This window comes from Arachis ipaensis, chromosome B6, assembly GCF_059453495.1.
Source record: "Arachis ipaensis isolate K30076 ecotype BB chromosome B6, ASM5945349v1, whole genome shotgun sequence".
Classification (NCBI taxonomy): Eukaryota; Viridiplantae; Streptophyta; class Magnoliopsida; order Fabales; family Fabaceae; genus Arachis; species Arachis ipaensis.
The window spans coordinates 151777370-151795410 of record NC_142441.1 but is presented as its reverse complement, the minus strand read 5'-3'; the positions used below and the strand labels follow the sequence as shown (position 1 = coordinate 151795410).

The window sequence follows — 18041 nt, the reverse complement described above, 5'->3', positions numbered from 1 at the left end:
TTAAACATAAAAGTGAAATTAATCTCCAAAAGAAAGTTAGTATTATTTATCTTCTATATATATATAAACAGTTACATAAGACATACATGAAAATTAAAGTAGATATTCACGAGTCCTCTATGCAACACATTATTCAAATATATCCACTTTAAAAAAAAAAATTATCTAATAATTTTATAATATTATCTTCACACAAAGATATTTTTATATAATAACTACGGCTCAAAAACATGTAACATATTTAAATTAGTATATAATAAAGTTCGGATAATAGTAATTAATTAAGCTTGCCGTGACCATTATTGAGGCGATGAAAGATATAATCAATAAGAGCATCAATTTCATCACCAGTGACTTGTCCATCACCGTTGGAATCAACATTCCAGAGAGCAAATTGGGTTCTCCATGAAGGGATCTTGGAACCAAGAGTCTTGAAAGCATTCTTGAGTTCATCCCTGGTGTAACAACCATCCTTGTTTTTATCTGCTTTCTCCAATACTTTCTTTATTTCATCTTTCATGTTTTGATGATGATGAGGTGTTGGGCTACGAGGGTAATGCATCTTCTTTTGTTTTATACCACTCTACTCTCTCTCTCTCTCTCCCAATCATATGTGTAGTGTAAGAGGGCTTTATATAACAACAATATAGAACCCTTAGCTTCATCATCACGTTAATAGCTTCACATTTTTATTGGTTCTCCTAGAGAGAGAGAAAAATCAGCCAATACATATAATTATAAAAAGTAGGAGTGTTCATGAATTGAATCCGATCCGCATATTCGCGGTGTTTATCCTAATCCGATTCGAAAATTGCGGATATAGATCCGATTCGCAAGGCTTTCGGATCAGATCGGATCGGATCTGCACACTAATCGGATCAGATTGCGGATTTTGTGTTGGTATCCGCATATACGTGTATCCGCAAAAATAAAGAAAAAAATAAGTAAATATTCTTTTTATGTTTTATTTTAACTAATAATTATCATATATGTTGTATTATTTTAATTTATTATTTTAAAAATACATGTTTAATATTATTTTAAGAGTAAACATATGTAAAAGAATAGAAAAATGATTTTTATTGATATTTTTTTAATAAAAATAAACTTTTAAAAATATTTTTGTGATTTGCGGATATATCCGATATCCGATCCGATCTAATCTTAAAAACTGCGGATATTGAATCCGATCCGATCCAATAATTTTAGTGCGAATCGGATCGAAAATTTGGCCATATCCGATCCGATCCGTTCTGCGTGCACCCCTAATAAAAAGGGTAAAATATATTTTTTGTCTCTAAAGTTTGACAAAAGTTTTAAAAATACCCCTAATTTTTATTTTGTTTCAATTTTGTTCCATAAATTTTTGATTTATATCAAATATAATTCTGATGGCTAATTTTTCAAAAAATTTAAGACCAATTCAACAACAATTTCATAAGAATAACTTTCAACACAAGTAACTCAAGCATAATTTTCATGCATTATTGTTAGATTAGTTTTAAATGTTTTGAAAATTTAGCCGTTGAGGGTATATTTGATGCAAATCGAAAATTTTTGGGATAAAATTAAAACAAAATAAAACTTAAAGGATATTTTTAAAACTTTTGTCAAACACTTCAGGGACAAAAAGTATACTTTATCCTTATAAAAAATTAGCTACTAATTAATTATTGCACTGTATAAAAATAATATTTTTTTTTTATAAAAATATTAATTATATTACTGTAAAAATAGTTTAATTATTTTGTTATGACATGTTTAATTATTCAGCAATGAAAAATGTTTGATAATAGTTGATTATTTTATAAAAAACATATAAAATAATATTTTAGCATAACTAAGTAACTGTTTGGTTATATATATTTGACGTTCTTTATGCAAGGACAACTAATTTGGAGAAGTTTTGTGAATATTATTGTAAATTAATTATTGGAGTTTAGGAAATTAATTAAAAAATCTTAGGCGGCGGCATAAGATTAGGGGATGAATGATTTTTATTCCCATTTATTTCAAGGGTTCGAATGAAATGAGTCACATGTGGTATGTTTATATATTTGTCAGCAAATTGATTCTCTCCATGGAAAACTCATCATTTTCTCCTCTAATCAATGCAAAAATATACGATAATATTAGAAAGAAAAAAAAATAATCTGTTCAAATAATTTAAATTTATTTTATTTAATATTTATTTATTATTAAATATATTAAATAAAATTAAAAGTTGTCGATTTTAACAAATTTTTAATAAATATTTTTTGCTATTAAATATTTTTGTACAAATCATGTAGAATATGAGGACAAAATTTTTCTAATTAACTACATCATCAATGCTTACATCATAGCTTTTATTTTCTCTTTCATCAGCGGAAAAATGGCAACTTATCATTTTACTTAGAAATGCCAGATTCTCATTAGTGTTTAATTTGCAAAGATTTCGTATTAAATAAGTTCCAATAATTTTTATTTATTTATTGATTTATTTTTATTAAAAAAATTATAGAAATTAATACTTTTATCAATATTAACTAATATTTTGAGCCAATGCTTTATTTTTATACTATTAGAATTTAGAATTTAAAATTTATGATTAAAAATTTAATCTTTTAATATTTAGAGTTAATAAAAAATAATAAATTTTATTAGTCATGTAGTATTATCCTCTAATAAATTAGTATTTATTCATATGAACTTTTTTTTAATGGTGTCTTATACTGGAATTTGTTTTTGTAATCAATGAACATTGAATTCTAAATTTTTATGTCTAAGTTCTAATACTATATTATAAAACTAATTTTTAAAAAAAATTTAAACTGATAAAAATAACAAATTAATATATCTATAAAGAATGATTCAAATATTCGTAATTGGTTTAATTTGATCCATACAAATCAAGAATTATTTTCTAGGTCATTAATAAGTTAGTAAATTTGAAAAATAAGAGTATAATTATTGTTGTTGAATTAATCACTTTTATAAAAAAAAATAAGTCTCATCACTAAATAATTTTTTTTTTTTTTTGTATTTTAGATGATCTAAACTACTCGTTAAGCTAATTAATTTACTTGAGCTTTTGTGCTTCTGAAGTTTTATTTACTTTATTTATTCTGATTCTCATCAGTCTATTATCTTATGTGTGATTCTCTCATAAGATCAGTCTGCGTCAATTATCTTATCTATCGTTAGTAATATCTTATTATTATCTTATAAAATAAATGACCATTTGTATCCATAAAAAATAAAAATATTGACATATGTATCTACATTAGATCGAAATTAAATTTGTACCCACGTAAGATGTCATCTATGTGACAAAAATATTCTACATGGCACTCCAATTCTCTAAAAACAGGATATTTTTGTCACACAGAAAATATCTTCCGTAAATACAAGTTTAATTTCGATTTAGTGCGGATACATATTTCACTTTCATGAATACAAATAGTCATTTATTCTTAATAAATAACTCTAAATAATAACAAAAGCGAGGGATAAATTAAACAAGTCATCAGAGAAAATAAACACTACATTATAATTTATATATATGGTAATTCATTGGAATCTATATCCGATTCACGAGATTAATTCCTAATTAACTCTGCTAGAAATAAATAAAAAAAAAAAAAACGATTTTATTAATCATATCTCCTAGATTCTTTAACCACGTGTATCATACATTTAATGGATTTTCAAGTTGGTATCTAATAAAGGTCACAAGCAAACCGCAAAAATTGCTATGAAGCTAAGCAACATACATTTCACCGTATGAGAAATATATATACCGCACAAAATAGTATATATATATTTTTTCTCTTTTATAAAATTAATCATACTCCGTAGGATTTGTGAAATATGCATCACAAAATGAAAATTAAAGAATATTAATGTGAGAATTTATTATGAAATAAAATTAGAATTTATTAGTAGAACTATATCAAACAGGTGGATTGACAGATTCAGATCAATAATGTCTTTGTAAGAATTAATTTCATATAATGTTATATAAAAAAAATAAAATTAAAAAATACAATATTTTCATACTAAACTACTCAAGTCTAAAAATTTTGTTAAAAATTAAAAGGATCCCGCTAGGGAAACAATGGACTATTTATACAATGTGTACAATGAGTTATTGAGTTAGAAAATGAACATCCTCTTTACTATCTAGAATAACCATCCGAGTACTAGCGATAATAAACATCTTCCCAAAAGCTTAAACTAATTTTGGGGTTCACCAAGGATCGAACTCTTGACCTTTCGGATCTAGCGCTCTAATACCATGCATGATACCACTCATCCCAAAAGCTTCAGCTGATGGATAAAGATAACACTAATGATTATATCTCTAATACTCCCTAAACCTCCATTGTACGCATTGTATAAATATTCCATTGGCTCCTCGTACTTTCCCAAATTAAAATTACAATAACAAGAGAGTTTATATTTTTTCTTTGAAAAAGGAAAAAAACTAGCCAAATGAACAAGGACAAAGATAGGATAAATTTTAAGGAGGGACTAAAATTTAATTTCCAATATAAATGAGAGTAAAATAAATATTTTAGGAAGACTAAATTAACAGTTATATATAAATTATAAAATAGTATCCAAATGTCCAATCATTAAAGTGGGTGTTAATGTGTTATTGTTTGCAGTTGTTTTCGGAGATAAAGAATGAAATTCCATCTTATTCTCTAAGGCTATGTTCTCTCAATTATTATATATTGGGACTTGTTAGGATTATTCTCTCTGAAATAGTAGTATACGCATGTCCGATTCTGAATAATTCAAGTTGAAAGCATTTTGACTTGGTCAAATATTAAACAACAAATTGTTGCAACATGCACTTGAATTTCCTTGAAGTCTCAATTACAAATTAATTGCATCATTGAGTAACTGAGAAAATGATTTTTGCATTATATATAAAGTTTTATTACATATAGTCTTTTTATTAGATTCTGTGTTTAGATTATTTTTTTATGAATATATAGTAAGTTAAAAATTTTATTAATTTTACTAAGATAACAATACAAGATTAATTATTTATATAATATTATATGAAATTAATTCTTACTTTTAATGCTAGAAATAAAAAATATATAAAAAAATAGGATTTAGTAAATATGTGCTATAAAGGCACATGATATTATTATGATAAGCTTATTATTAGTGAAAGATATTAAATTTTTTTATTTAATAAATATATTAAAAATTTAAAATTTTTGTATATTCAATAAAAATTGTTACGGCCTGGCCCAAATATAATGTGGGCCGATCCAATTCATAGACCACCTAACTCGAACGGTCGGGTATGAGCCGCCCAACTATTGACCCAGACACGCGTCTTTAGCAACTCATCATTACAGCTGTAAGAGGAAATTTCGAGGAAGGTGGGTCTGCTCTTGCGGGACCCACTTCTGACACAGTATATATGGGGAGGGTCCTATCCTTCCCCCAAAGTACGACACACATCACTTTATACCTTTTTCGCCTGCACACCTGACTGACTAGAGCGTTGGAGTGTCTTTGCAGGTGACACCCTCCTTCTCCACACGAAGAGCTCAGAACGTCGACTACTCCACCTCCAACCCAGTAACCCGGCACCAGGCGATTTCCCGTCTCATCAACCGAAGCTTCACTCTGACCCATCCAATACCCGAGCAACCGTCCAAAAACTTTTTCAATTTGTAATCTTAACATGATGGATAAATCCTAAAACCTAAAAAAATTTATTGATTACAACTTTTAGTTTTTTCATCAAAGAATGTTTTATTTGGTATTTTGTTCGACGGATTAATTAGGGCTTTCAGTTTGGTAATAACAACAATTATTCCACCCAATTAATGTCATTTTGAGTGAAAGGTTATTGGTGGCCCAATTCCGAAAATTCCATCTGCTAGGAATTGAAGTTTGTAACAAAAAAAAAAAAAAAGGTTGTTGTGTAAGAACTAAGAAGTTCAATTCTCAAAGATTAAAATTAGGGATGACAAATTGACAATTATTGATGGTTATAGACTATCTAGCATCTCATCTATCTTTTATAAAAAAGATGTAACAACGAACTTATCATGATATATAACCTCAAATAACATAATAGTCAAATCAAATGATCACGATTTTCAGTAAGACATTTTAATAATAAAAATTACACTTAAACTTCTAGTTATTGCATTCTTTAGTTTAGTTAAATAATAGAATAAGATATTGAATTCTTTTTTTTTTTTTTTTTTTTGTGAGGGGTGGCTGTATTTGCACATGGGAAATACTTGATAGAATAATTGATTGTTTTCCAAAATCCACTTTTGTTGTATATATATAATAATATAATGAATTTATGTTCATGCAAAAACAAAATAAAAAATAATAGAACATAACAAAATCTTTTTATTTATTTATTTAGAAGAACTCATATTCAATATTAAATTTATAAAGTAGAAATGAATTTCTCTACTTGATAAAGTTTTTTTTTTTTTTTTTTTTTTTTTGCTTTCTACTTAATTAATAAAGGCTTACAACAATTGATTTGCCACATTATTTATCCATAAATAATGTACTAACTCCACCTGCATAGTTGACCGTTGACCAAATTAGGTAATTTAATTGCTTGCTAAATTTTCAATGTAAATATGAGTTAATTGGTCCATCCCACACTCTAGTTAGTCTAATCATCAAAACTCAAAAGGATAAAAATAATGGGGACAAAAATTGTGATAGTTCACCATTCCCATATCTTTAATTAGTTGTACCAGTAGTGTGGAAAACATGCCATGAAAATAATTTTTATTGTGACGTGCAACCTACGAACATATTTTATATGTCAATAATAATGTACAAAATATATAATATAACCAAAAGTGGTTCATAATTATATATGAAGAATATTGGTAGAGCTTTCATATTATTATTATAATTATATTATCATATATATGTTAGTTCATGAGCACAAATAATTATAACCTTTCAATTATATATAGAGAAATTGACATGGCAACTGATCGATTAGGTTCTTGGACCTGCCCTTAACGCCACTGCACCAATTTTATACTAGATTAGAATTTGCTTTTTTACTACTCTATCCCTATGATATGGTACAAAAATGATTAGTAGACAAGAGCATCCTATAATGACATTTTGGTCATTTTTTGGAAATTTGTTCACAAATTCATATTCTTGGTGCCATCCACCAACCAAAAATATAACTAAAGCAATTCATTTGTCTATAGCAAAAGGAAAATCCCCAACAAGAAAAGGACACATGGAACAAAATATATGGCCGCCATGGTCATCGATCATATCTTTATTTATGATTTACACATAATTAATTTACCTCTTAATTAACAACTACTAACTCCCTAAATAATATAACAATAATGTTAGGAACCAAGATCATCAAAAAACCAGTCAAATATCTCTTGAAGAATCCAAAATTTTTACGTAGATAGTATTTATGTTAGGTATTAGAATTTTTTTTTTTGTAAATTAGATGGTTCTGAATCTATTTTCTAATTTATCATATTTTAAGCATTTAAAAAGGGAAGGAGGCTGAAGAGACGGAAGCTAATTAAATCAGTTTTCGTAATTCACGTTACAATGATACTGAACGTATCTCCTCCTAATTTGAATGTGATGAAATATTTAATAACCAATATTTTAAATCATAAATAAATAAAACTAATTACTATATTTATAATTAATTAAATTGTTTTATTTTTGGCTGATTTGGAGTTGGTTCATACTTTTCCATAATATAATCATTGCTTACTTGTACTAAGCATCATCATTAATTGGCTACTAGAAGTGGGGTATTACTTATTGTTTTTTCATATATATTGTCAAGTACTCATTTGGGGCATTATTATTGCATCTAACATTAATTTTTTTTTAGCTCCCTAAGGATGATGGAGGTTTCATCAAGTTTTCAAAAAGTGTTGAAAACATCACCTTCTAGAAAAAAAGCATTGGTGATTAGAATCAACTTGTTCTGTCTTGCAATGTTTCTCATAGTTTATGCAACACTTCTATTTCGTCCATCTTCTTCTATCTATTTTGAGAATGCAGCATCACTTGTCAAATGCTCCATAAGTGAATGCCATCACAAGGTAAGGTGAGCCTATACTCTTAAAAAAATTTGTCACTTTTTATTTTTTCTTAATTCAATAACGGGTGAAAACTCAGGTGCAGTCGACTTCATGTGAAGTTGACAGCTGAGAGTCGTCGTTAGATGAAAATTTAGTCAAATCAGTCATCTAACGACTCTCAATTATTAACTTTACGTAAGGTTGACTACGCCTGAATTTTCACAAGAATAATGTCTTCTTAATCTAATCACATTTATGTATTTAGATGAATTTTAAAATAATAAATTTAAATATTTTTCGATATTATGGCAATACATAACTAGTAAGTTAATATGAAATATCTTGAATAATATATTTTTAGGCAGAAAAAGGCATAAAAATGAAAGCAGTGATGGAAGAGGCTCAAGTGAAAGCACCAAAGATGCCAAAGAAGAATGCAATGAAGATAGAGAAGCCAAGTTTCTTTGATCAAATTATGGGTAAAGGAGTGAAGAACATTGGCATGGTGAACTTTGATGAAGAAGAAGATGATGTTAGTGAATGGAACATGGAAGGTGAAAAAACAATCATCCCAATTCACTTTGAGAAGGTATCAACCCAATTCAATTGGACAGATTTGTTCCCCGAATGGATCGACGAAGAAGAAGAAAGCGATGTTCCATCTTGTCCAGATATTCCCATGCCGGATTTCAATGTGCATCAAAACATGGACATAATTGTGGCGAAGTTGCCATGCAACAATAATAAAGAAGGGTGGGGTAGGAATGTTTATAGGCTACAAGTTCATCTAATTGTGGCAAATTTGGCTGTGAAGAATAATAAGGGTAAGAGGGATTATGGGAAATTGAAGACTAAGGTTGTTTTTTTAAGCAAGTGTAGGCCAATGTTGGAAATTTTTAGGTGCAATGATTTGGTTAAGAATGATGGTGATTGGTGGTACTATGAGCCTGATTTGAAGAGATTGGAGCAAAAGGTTTCATTGCCTATTGGATCATGCAAGTTGGCTTTGCCTCTTTGGGAACAAGGTATGTATGTAATTTTTATTTTTAACCTACCTTCAAAGTTTAATATCATGCATCTTCTTAGTTACTTAGAGTAAATTGCATAGCTAGAAATATGGTTAAAGTTTAAGTTTACTAAGGTTTGAAAGAAAGCTAAGTAGTTAAATAAGTTCAAATTAAAGTTAATGTCCATTGGCCATTTCTTCAGCTAGAAGTTAAGAAATACTATCACTTACTAACAAAAGTTTTAACAATAAACTTCTCATTATTTTCAGGAAACTATATATATATATATATATATATATATATATATATATATTAAAAAATATAATTTTGATGCACTAAGTGTAAAATATTTTACATAGTCGTACAATCATAATCATTCTCTTAAATAACTATTATACTGTTAATGTAAAAAATAATTATTTTTGCTAATGTAATATTATGTGATCAAATACACGTATAAAATAATTTTATATTGACAATCTATTAAAATTAAATTTTATTGAAAAATTGCTAGGCTTTGACCAACGTCCATTGGCTTAAATCTTGTATATCTTTTATTTTCCTCTCTAGCTCGATAATAAAATTTATTTTATATGGAAAGCACTCTAAACACTGCCAATTGTTAATCATCAATTTAGTTAAGGAAAGAGAAAGAGGGAGAAAGAAACATTATATTTTTCCTTTATTCGGCAAATTAAAGTATATGCTTTCACGTATGAGTAATAATATAATAAGATATCTAAAAGATTATGAATCGTAATCGATTAATCATAAAATAATGTTTGTTTTTAAAAACTAGAACTGAGACAAGATTATATGAAAAATAAATAATATGATAAAGTATCTAAAAAGATATAAACTATTTCGTTAGAATGACAAAATTGTATGAAAAATATGGATATAATAATCGCGCCAGGTAGGGGTCGAACCTACGACTTTCTGCTTAGGAAACAGACGCTCTATCCACTGAGCTACAGGCGCTTCTTTGTTTCATTGCCGGCATCTTTCTTAATTTTTCTTATTATTTATAACTGACACGTGGATGTGGCCAACCTCACCCATACTTTATTACATTTATCATTATTTTGTATGTAAGGATCGTGAAGTTGTTGAATTAGCTGATATCTCACATCATTCACAACTAATAATTTCGTTTAAATAAATTTTTAAAAGACAGATAGGTTATAATGTTGTACTACACACATTATTTGTAGTTAAAAAAATTACATAAAAGGAAACAAAAATTAGGTGGAATAGTCTACTATATATTAATAGATATGGTGAAGATTATTATGCCAATTGGAGAAGAGTAGTACTCCTCTAAGCATATAAACAATAATTTTTCTTCTGGTTCTTTTGGAGTTTAGCACTTAACATTAGTTTATAAAAGTTTGTTAACGGAAGAATAATTCTAATTAGCATTTGTTTGATTTATTATAAATTCTTTTTTTTTTTTTTTTAAAGAAATAAGTTATCAAGACAGTTTTCAACGAAAACATTTATTTGTGTCCATTGTGTGAAACAGGAAAGAAAATTAACAGTTAAAAGAACACGAGTCAATTTCAAAACACATAAAAGATTGATATATAACCATTAGAGGATGTGAATAAGTGATTTATACATAAATCCCATTAAGGCATCACGTTTTTTTTTTTCAGCATTTCAAAAAATTTCATATAGTGAACTAGCGTAAAGATAAAGTTTGATTATATGTTTAAAGGACATCATGATCATCAGTACTATGTAGACTAGCTACTAGCAGTCAATTTCGTTCGATTGTTTGCAATTTTGCATTGCAATTTATCAACATCTTTCTATCAAAGTTGTTAGTTAATTACCTTTTGGTTAGGGAACTGGAGGATGGTTAGACCCACACACATTATTATTTTGTTTTGGCTGACTCACGTTGTTGATAATTAAAATTTCCAAAATACCAAATAATCTTCAAGTGATATAATAATTAATCTTTATATATATCTGAATTGAAAATCTACCAACACTGAATAATTCTCTCATTAAAGTTACTATAATGTGTTCCCACTAAACAACAACTAACCTACTGCATCCTTTTTTTCCTAATCTGATGAACTAAGCTAACCACTATAATTGATGGCTTCCTAACCCTTTTTAAAGTAAAATTAGTTAGTAGCAAGTATAAATTTGTTTTTCTTTGTATGCTCCTTAGTTCGTATCATTTTTACTAAATGTTATTTTTTTATTGTTTCCTAAATTAAAAAAAAAATGTTTCTTTTTTAACATTGAATGCATATGAGTTTAAGTTTGATGCATTCATAACATTAGGGAATCGTTCAATTATATCTATTTTTTTAAATGATAATACTAGCGAGATAAAAAAAAGCTAAAACTTGTCTTATTTAATATTCATTAATTGTCGCAATAATTAATAAATGTTAAATAAGATAAATTCTAATTATTTTTTTTATTTTCTTTAGTTATTAAATATTTTCATTTTTTAGATAACTGTTCACGCAGTTAATATAAAATATACTTACTTTTGTTAACACGGCGTTACATAATTAAATGTATATGTAAAGGTAAAAATTCAGGTGAAGTTGACTTCACGTGAAGTTGATACCTGAGAGCCGTTAGATGAAAATTTAGTCAAATCAGTCAAATTATTTAATGGCTCTCAGATATCAACGAAGTCGACTGCACCTAAATTTTCACTGTATGTAAAATTACGTTTTCTTTTTAATAATATGCTTTTGGCTTTTAGGGATTGACAAAGTGTATGACACGTCCAAGATTCAAAAAATGGTTAGAAAGAATGCAAAAACAAAACGTGAGGCGTACGCTACAGTGCTTCACTCCTCCGACGACTATGTGTGCGGCGCAATAATGCTGGCACAAAGCCTCCTCCGAACGGGAACCAAGCGTGACCTAATCCTCCTTCTCGACAACTCCATCTCTCCTGCAAAGCGTCGTGCGCTCTCCACCTCTGGGTGGAAGATCCGAATCATAACTCGGATCAGAAACCCAAAGGCGGAGAAACACTCCTACAACGAGTACAACTACAGTAAATTTCGGTTGTGGCAGTTAACAGACTATGACAAGGTTATTTTTATTGATGCTGACATTGTTGTTTTGAGGAACCTTGATGTTCTGTTTCATTTTCCGCAAATGTCGGCCACTGGGAATGATCAAAGTATATTTAATTCTGGGATTATGGTGATTGAGCCTTCAAATTGCACATTTAATGTGCTGATGGAGAGTAGATATGATATTGTTTCATATAATGGTGGTGACCAAGGCTTCCTTAACGAGATTTTTGTCTGGTGGCACAGGTTTTTCTCCATAACCTTAACTATAAACACATGTATTTATATTTTAACATAAGTTTTATACTGATAATTGACTTTAGTAACTAATTTTAATGTATACATAACATAATTTTTTATTTAAATATCTATATTTTCTTTAATAAATAAAAAATTAAATTTTTTAAACATATTTAACTAAATTATCATCTAATAATTTTAAACTATTATTTTTGTTATACAAAGACAATTTTATATAAATAATTAGCTAGTATTAAAGAGGTGCATCATGACTCTTACAATGTAACTTTAGTTGAAGCTAGCTAAACTTTTTGTATACCAAAAAATTAAGAATGTCATACACTCGAATCTTATAACTTAATTAATTAATTAAATTTTGTATGAATATATTTAATGAAGTGTGTATGTAAACAGGTTACCAAGGAGGGTGAACTACTTGAAGAATTTTTGGGCCAACACAACATTAGAAGCAAGCAAGAAGAACCATCTATTTGGAGCAGAGCCACCAAAGCTATACTCAATACACTACCTTGGATTAAAGCCATGGTATTGTTATAGGGACTATGATTGCAATTGGGACGTTGAGGACCAAAGGGTGTATGCTAGTGACGTGGCACATCATAAGTGGTGGAAGCTGCATGACCAAATGGACAAAAAGCTTCAACGCATGTGTAGGCTCACAAAACGACGTCGTACAAACCTCAATTGGGAGAGAAGAAAAGCTTCCAAATTAGGTTTGCCCGATCAACATTGGAAGATTAATATTACGGATCCCAGAAGATCTGGTTCACTTTTGATGAATTAATCGTAATAAAAAAAATCAACTAGATAATTTAGTGAACCATCTTTTTTTTTTTTCCTTAATTTTTTATTTCTATTTTATCTTTTTTTTTTCTTTTTTTTTATATCGATTTTCAAAGATATTGTTGAATATTGATCCTTTTTTTTATGTACACATAGTCATGTTGTATAAACAAGAGATAGACGAATGGGTTAAGTTAAACTTTATTTTACAAATTTAATAAAACTACTCCACTCATGAATTTAATGTATTTATTTATATTCATGTAGAGAGTTTTTCTTTATTTATTTATGCATATTTTTTTACACCCCTTTCAATATTCTTCTTTATGCATTTAATTTTATGTTTTTATTAGTAGATATAGATATGTATATTCTTTAAAATAAGAAAAATATAAAAAAGATATATCATTGTATAAGACATTATTAATTAGTAGTTGCTCGGGGGCAACTAATATTGTGAAAAAAATGATAAGAAAAAGGAATTTTTAATATATCTATAAATAATTTTTTTAAAGAAATACAAATGTTTTCTCTTAAAAAATTAACTCTTTAAATAACGTGTTACTATTATATAGACCGTTTTTTATATGTCGTTTCATTCCTATTAACACTTTCTCTACTTAAAAAGTTTCTCATTCCTATTAACACTTTCTCTACTTAAAAAGTTTCGGATACAACTTAGTGGCAAAAACTCCATGTGTAAATTATAAAGAAGACGGTGGTATCAAAAGCTGTGAGATTAAAACCAGAGCAAGAAGCGAGGAGAACTGGCTATGTGATTATGTGAAGTAAGAAAAGAGAAATAGATTTGGATGTTCTAAATTTTAAATTTTACTTTAGAGTATAAAGTATGATCTCTTATTATTTATTTCATAAGTAGATTGTTACGGATCCAGCCCACAGATCCTACATCCGGAACGGTTCCCGGACTCGATTATCCGGGTCCGACCCACTTTGTCATTCCAAAAGGTCCGAAACCGGCCCAATAGAGCTCTTAACCAACTTTCGAATCAAACGTCTCCCTTATCTTAGCCAAATAAGATAAGATAAGATATTCACCATCACCTATAAATAGAGGACCAAAGTCTCTCCAGGTATTCATTCATCCCACACACATCTTACTCCTTTTAGATCCACCCTGACTTGAGCGTCGGAGTGTCTTTGCAGGTACCACCCCCGTCGCTCCTATCAAGCAATCCGGCATCCGTCTCAACCCGCAAGTTCTCGACTCATCTCTCAAATTGTTCAGGAGACATCCTGTACATTGGCGCCGTCTGTGGGGAACTTACACCGATTGAGTCGGAATGGCGGACGAACTCAAAGAGCATTCCGTAAGCCACCAAGATAACTCCCGAACACCAAGAAGCTACACCCCACGGAAGGATAGCAAGCGCTATCCGCCAAACTGCTCGAGTGTATAACAAAGAGAACAGCCCCGTTATCGTCGAAGCACAACATCCTGAAAATCCAGGAGACAAAGCAGCCCAAATAATCCAAGACCTCTGCCTCCGAGTACAGGAACTCGAGGGCCGAGTTGCTACCAAGGAAAAACACAACGCCGAAAATGGAAGTCACGCAACTTCCAGATCAAGATCTCACCACGGCAGGTCGCCAGAACGGCGACATACCAAGAGGTACAATCGAAGCATCTCGCGTGACCCAAGACACGGCAGGTCGCCAGAACGGAGACATAGCAAGAGGTACAACCGCAGCGTCTCCCGCGACCCAGCTCACACGGACGACGACCAACGGCACCGAGAGACCAAACGCACGAGAAACGACCACTTGATAATGGGAGCCACTCTCTTTACTGAGAGAATCTTGAAAGCAAAACTCCCTAAAGGCTTTGATAAATCCACGGACATGAAGTACGACGGAACCAAAGATTCCCAAGAGCACTTAACGGCCTTCGAGGCCAAGATGAACCTGGAAGGTGCCGCCGACGTAGTCTGATGCAGAGCTTTCCCAGTAACCCTAGCTGGGCCAGCGATCAAATGGTTCAACGCCCTCCCCAACGGATCCATAACTGGCTTCCACGACATCTCACGGAAGTTCATGGCCCAATTCACCACCAGAATCACCAAAGCTAAACACCCCATCAGCCTATTGGGAGTCACGCAGAAACAAGACGAGTCCACAAGAAAATACCTCGACCGCTTTAACGACGAATGCTTAACGGTCGACGGACTCACGGATTTAGTCGCAAGTCTTTGCCTAACCAACGGACTCATGAATGAAGATTTTCGCAAATACCTCACTACCAAACTGGTATGGACCATGCACGAGATCCAGAGCGTCGCCAAGGAATACATAAACGATGAAGAGGTAAGCCAAGTCAGAGCCGCCAATAAACGGCAACACGGCAACACCCAACACGGCAACGCAGCACCTTGGCATAACCCCCCACCTAGAGAAAATCAAAAGGACCATCCCAAATCAGCAAACATAAACCGACCTCCCAAAATCGGAAAATTATCCAACTACACACCCCTGACGGCCCCGATCACCGAGATATACCACCAAATAGCAGACCGAGGTATCATCCTGAAAGCCCGACAACTCAAAGAAAGGACCGGCGGCAACAAAACCCTATATTGTGACTACCACCGAGGTTACGAGCATAGGACACAAGACTGTTTTGACCTAAAGGACGCTCTCGAACAAGCAATAAGAGACGGCAAGCTCCCCGAGTTCGCCAAAATCATCAAAGAACCGAAACGCGCCGAAAGAGACAGTCACCAGAAAGAGAAGGACGCAACCTAAGAACACAGAGACAACCCTCTAGGGAAAGCCCGGAGCAGACCCGACCATAATTGTAAATGTTATCACAAGCAAAGATACCTCGGGCAAGTCAAAATCAATATTAAAGAAAGATCTCAAAGTCCTGGCAGTCCGAAATCGAACCCCAACCACCACCGCTGACAAAGCGGTGACATTCTCACTCGAGGACTGCCAACACAGAACCTCAGCGGAAGACGCCCCCTTTGTCATTTCGGCAAAAATCGGAACTGGGCTAGTCCGAAGGATACTGGTGGACACAGAGGCAGACTCTAATATCCTTTTCAGAGGAGCCTTCGACAAGCTCGGACTTTGCAACGACAATCTCCAAACACACCGCAACGGAGTCACGGGACTCGGAGACAACTTCCTCAAACCAGACGGTTCCATCGTCCTTCCCCTCACCATAGGAACGGGAAAACAGAGGAAGACGATCCTATCCGAGTTTGTGGTCCTCAAAGACTCCACCGCCTACAATGTCATCCTCAGAAGAAAAACAATCAACGACCTCTCGGCCGTCATCTTCACCAAATACCTCCGCATGAAGTTTACAACAGAAGACGGCTCCATCGGTGCCATCCACGGAGACCAGAAAATCGCAGCAGAATGCGATAACACCAGCCTAGCTCTGTGAAAGAAGTCCCGTGACGCGGCCGGCATATTCTTAGCCGACCTGGATGCTCGACAAGACGGCCAACCTAGGCCGGAACCAGAAGGTGACATGGAAAAACTGCAAATAGGGCAAACCAAAGATGAGTACACTTTTATCAATAGAAACCTCCCATACGACCTGAAAGAGGACCTCTCACAACTCCTAAAACAAAACAGAGACCTATTCACATTCACACCAGCCGACATGCCAGAAATAGACCCTGACCTAATGTCTCACCGGCTGGCCGTAGATCCCAAAGCCAAGCCCGTGGCACAAAGATGATGGAAAATGTCCCCGAATCGAGCAACCGAGGTCAAAAAACAAGTCAAAGCCCTCCTCGAAGCAAACTTTATCAGGGAACTCCCCTACACGACATGGCTGGCTAACATCGTACTAGTCAAAAAGTCTAACGGAAAGTGGCGGATGTGCGTCGACTACACAGACCTAAACAAAGCCTGTCCAAAGGATGCCTTCCCCCTACCAATAGGGGTGTTCGCGGTGCGGTTTGGTTCGGTTTTATAGAAAAAAGTCATCTGATCCAATTAATTAATTAAACTGCAGTTCGGTTTGGTTCAGTTTTTTTATCGAGACCATCTGAACCAAACCAAACCAATTAAAATAAGTTTGGTTTGGTTCGGTTTGTTCGATTTTTCAATTAATTTCAGAAAAAAAGTTTAAAAATTGCAAGAACTGTTAGAGCCAAGACCGAAGTATAAAAAAAATAGTAAAATTGCTATGAAGGTTGTGACATTCATGACAAATTAGTGGAACTTATTTTGAAAAAATCAAGTTCAATTAATCATGAAAATGAGCAAGACTGAGGGCTGAGAGTGGAGCAAAATAGCTAAAAATAGTCTGCAATAATACAATAGAATAACTAAGATAGTTCAAAGTTCAACAAATCAAAGGAAACATTGGCATTGTGTAAGTATGGATTTGCATCATTATAATTTTCTTTTGCCCAATTCTCCAAATTATGTATATCATATATTCCCAATTTTTCATTACTCTAAGGATGACAACCCCTTCATCTTCGTGTCGCCAACAGAAGCTTAAAAATTCAACCCACCAAAAAGATAGAACAACTAAATTAAAAGAACCCCATTTACGAATACATAGCAAACTGAATACAACAAAAAATGAATAACAAAAAGTAGAGAATTAAGTGGTTAGAATTGGCTATATAAAAACAGAGGCAAGAACAAAAATTACAACAAAAACTACACATAAAAAATCAGCAAGTAACAAATTATAGATTAAAAATAGAATTATGACAACAAATTGTAAAAAATAAATTGAATTAAAAAAATAAAACCCTAAGACTTGAAAATTTTTAAAATAGAATCACAACAACAAATTATGACAAATAAAAAGGATTTAAAAACAGAATTAAGAAAAAATAAAAAACCCTAAGAGAAGGAAAGAT

The 18041-nt window shown here is 31.8% G+C and overlaps 1 protein-coding gene and 1 non-coding gene across 3 annotated transcripts; one reads left to right on the top strand and one right to left on the bottom strand.

Moving 5' to 3' along the window:
- The first annotated feature begins 7819 nt into the window (after positions 1-7819).
- Positions 7820-13446, top strand: LOC107605676 (UDP-glucuronate:xylan alpha-glucuronosyltransferase 2). Of its 2 annotated transcripts, none has more exons than XM_016307632.3 (4): positions 7820-8096; positions 8437-9100; positions 11820-12387; positions 12796-13446. In XM_016307632.3, exons 1-4 carry the CDS (start codon positions 7893-7895, stop codon positions 13184-13186), a joined length of 1827 nt encoding a protein of 608 aa, XP_016163118.1. In that variant the 5' UTR covers positions 7820-7892; the 3' UTR covers positions 13187-13446. The 2 variants fall into 2 exon arrangements, with proteins under 2 accessions (XP_016163118.1, XP_016163119.1); XM_016307633.3 differs by having other exon boundaries at positions 7842-8101.
- TRNAR-CCU (transfer RNA arginine (anticodon CCU)) lies at positions 9991-10063 on the bottom strand. Its single transcript has one exon. It is a non-coding gene; the product is annotated as a tRNA-Arg (tRNA).
- Positions 13447-18041: the final 4595 nt, after the last annotated feature.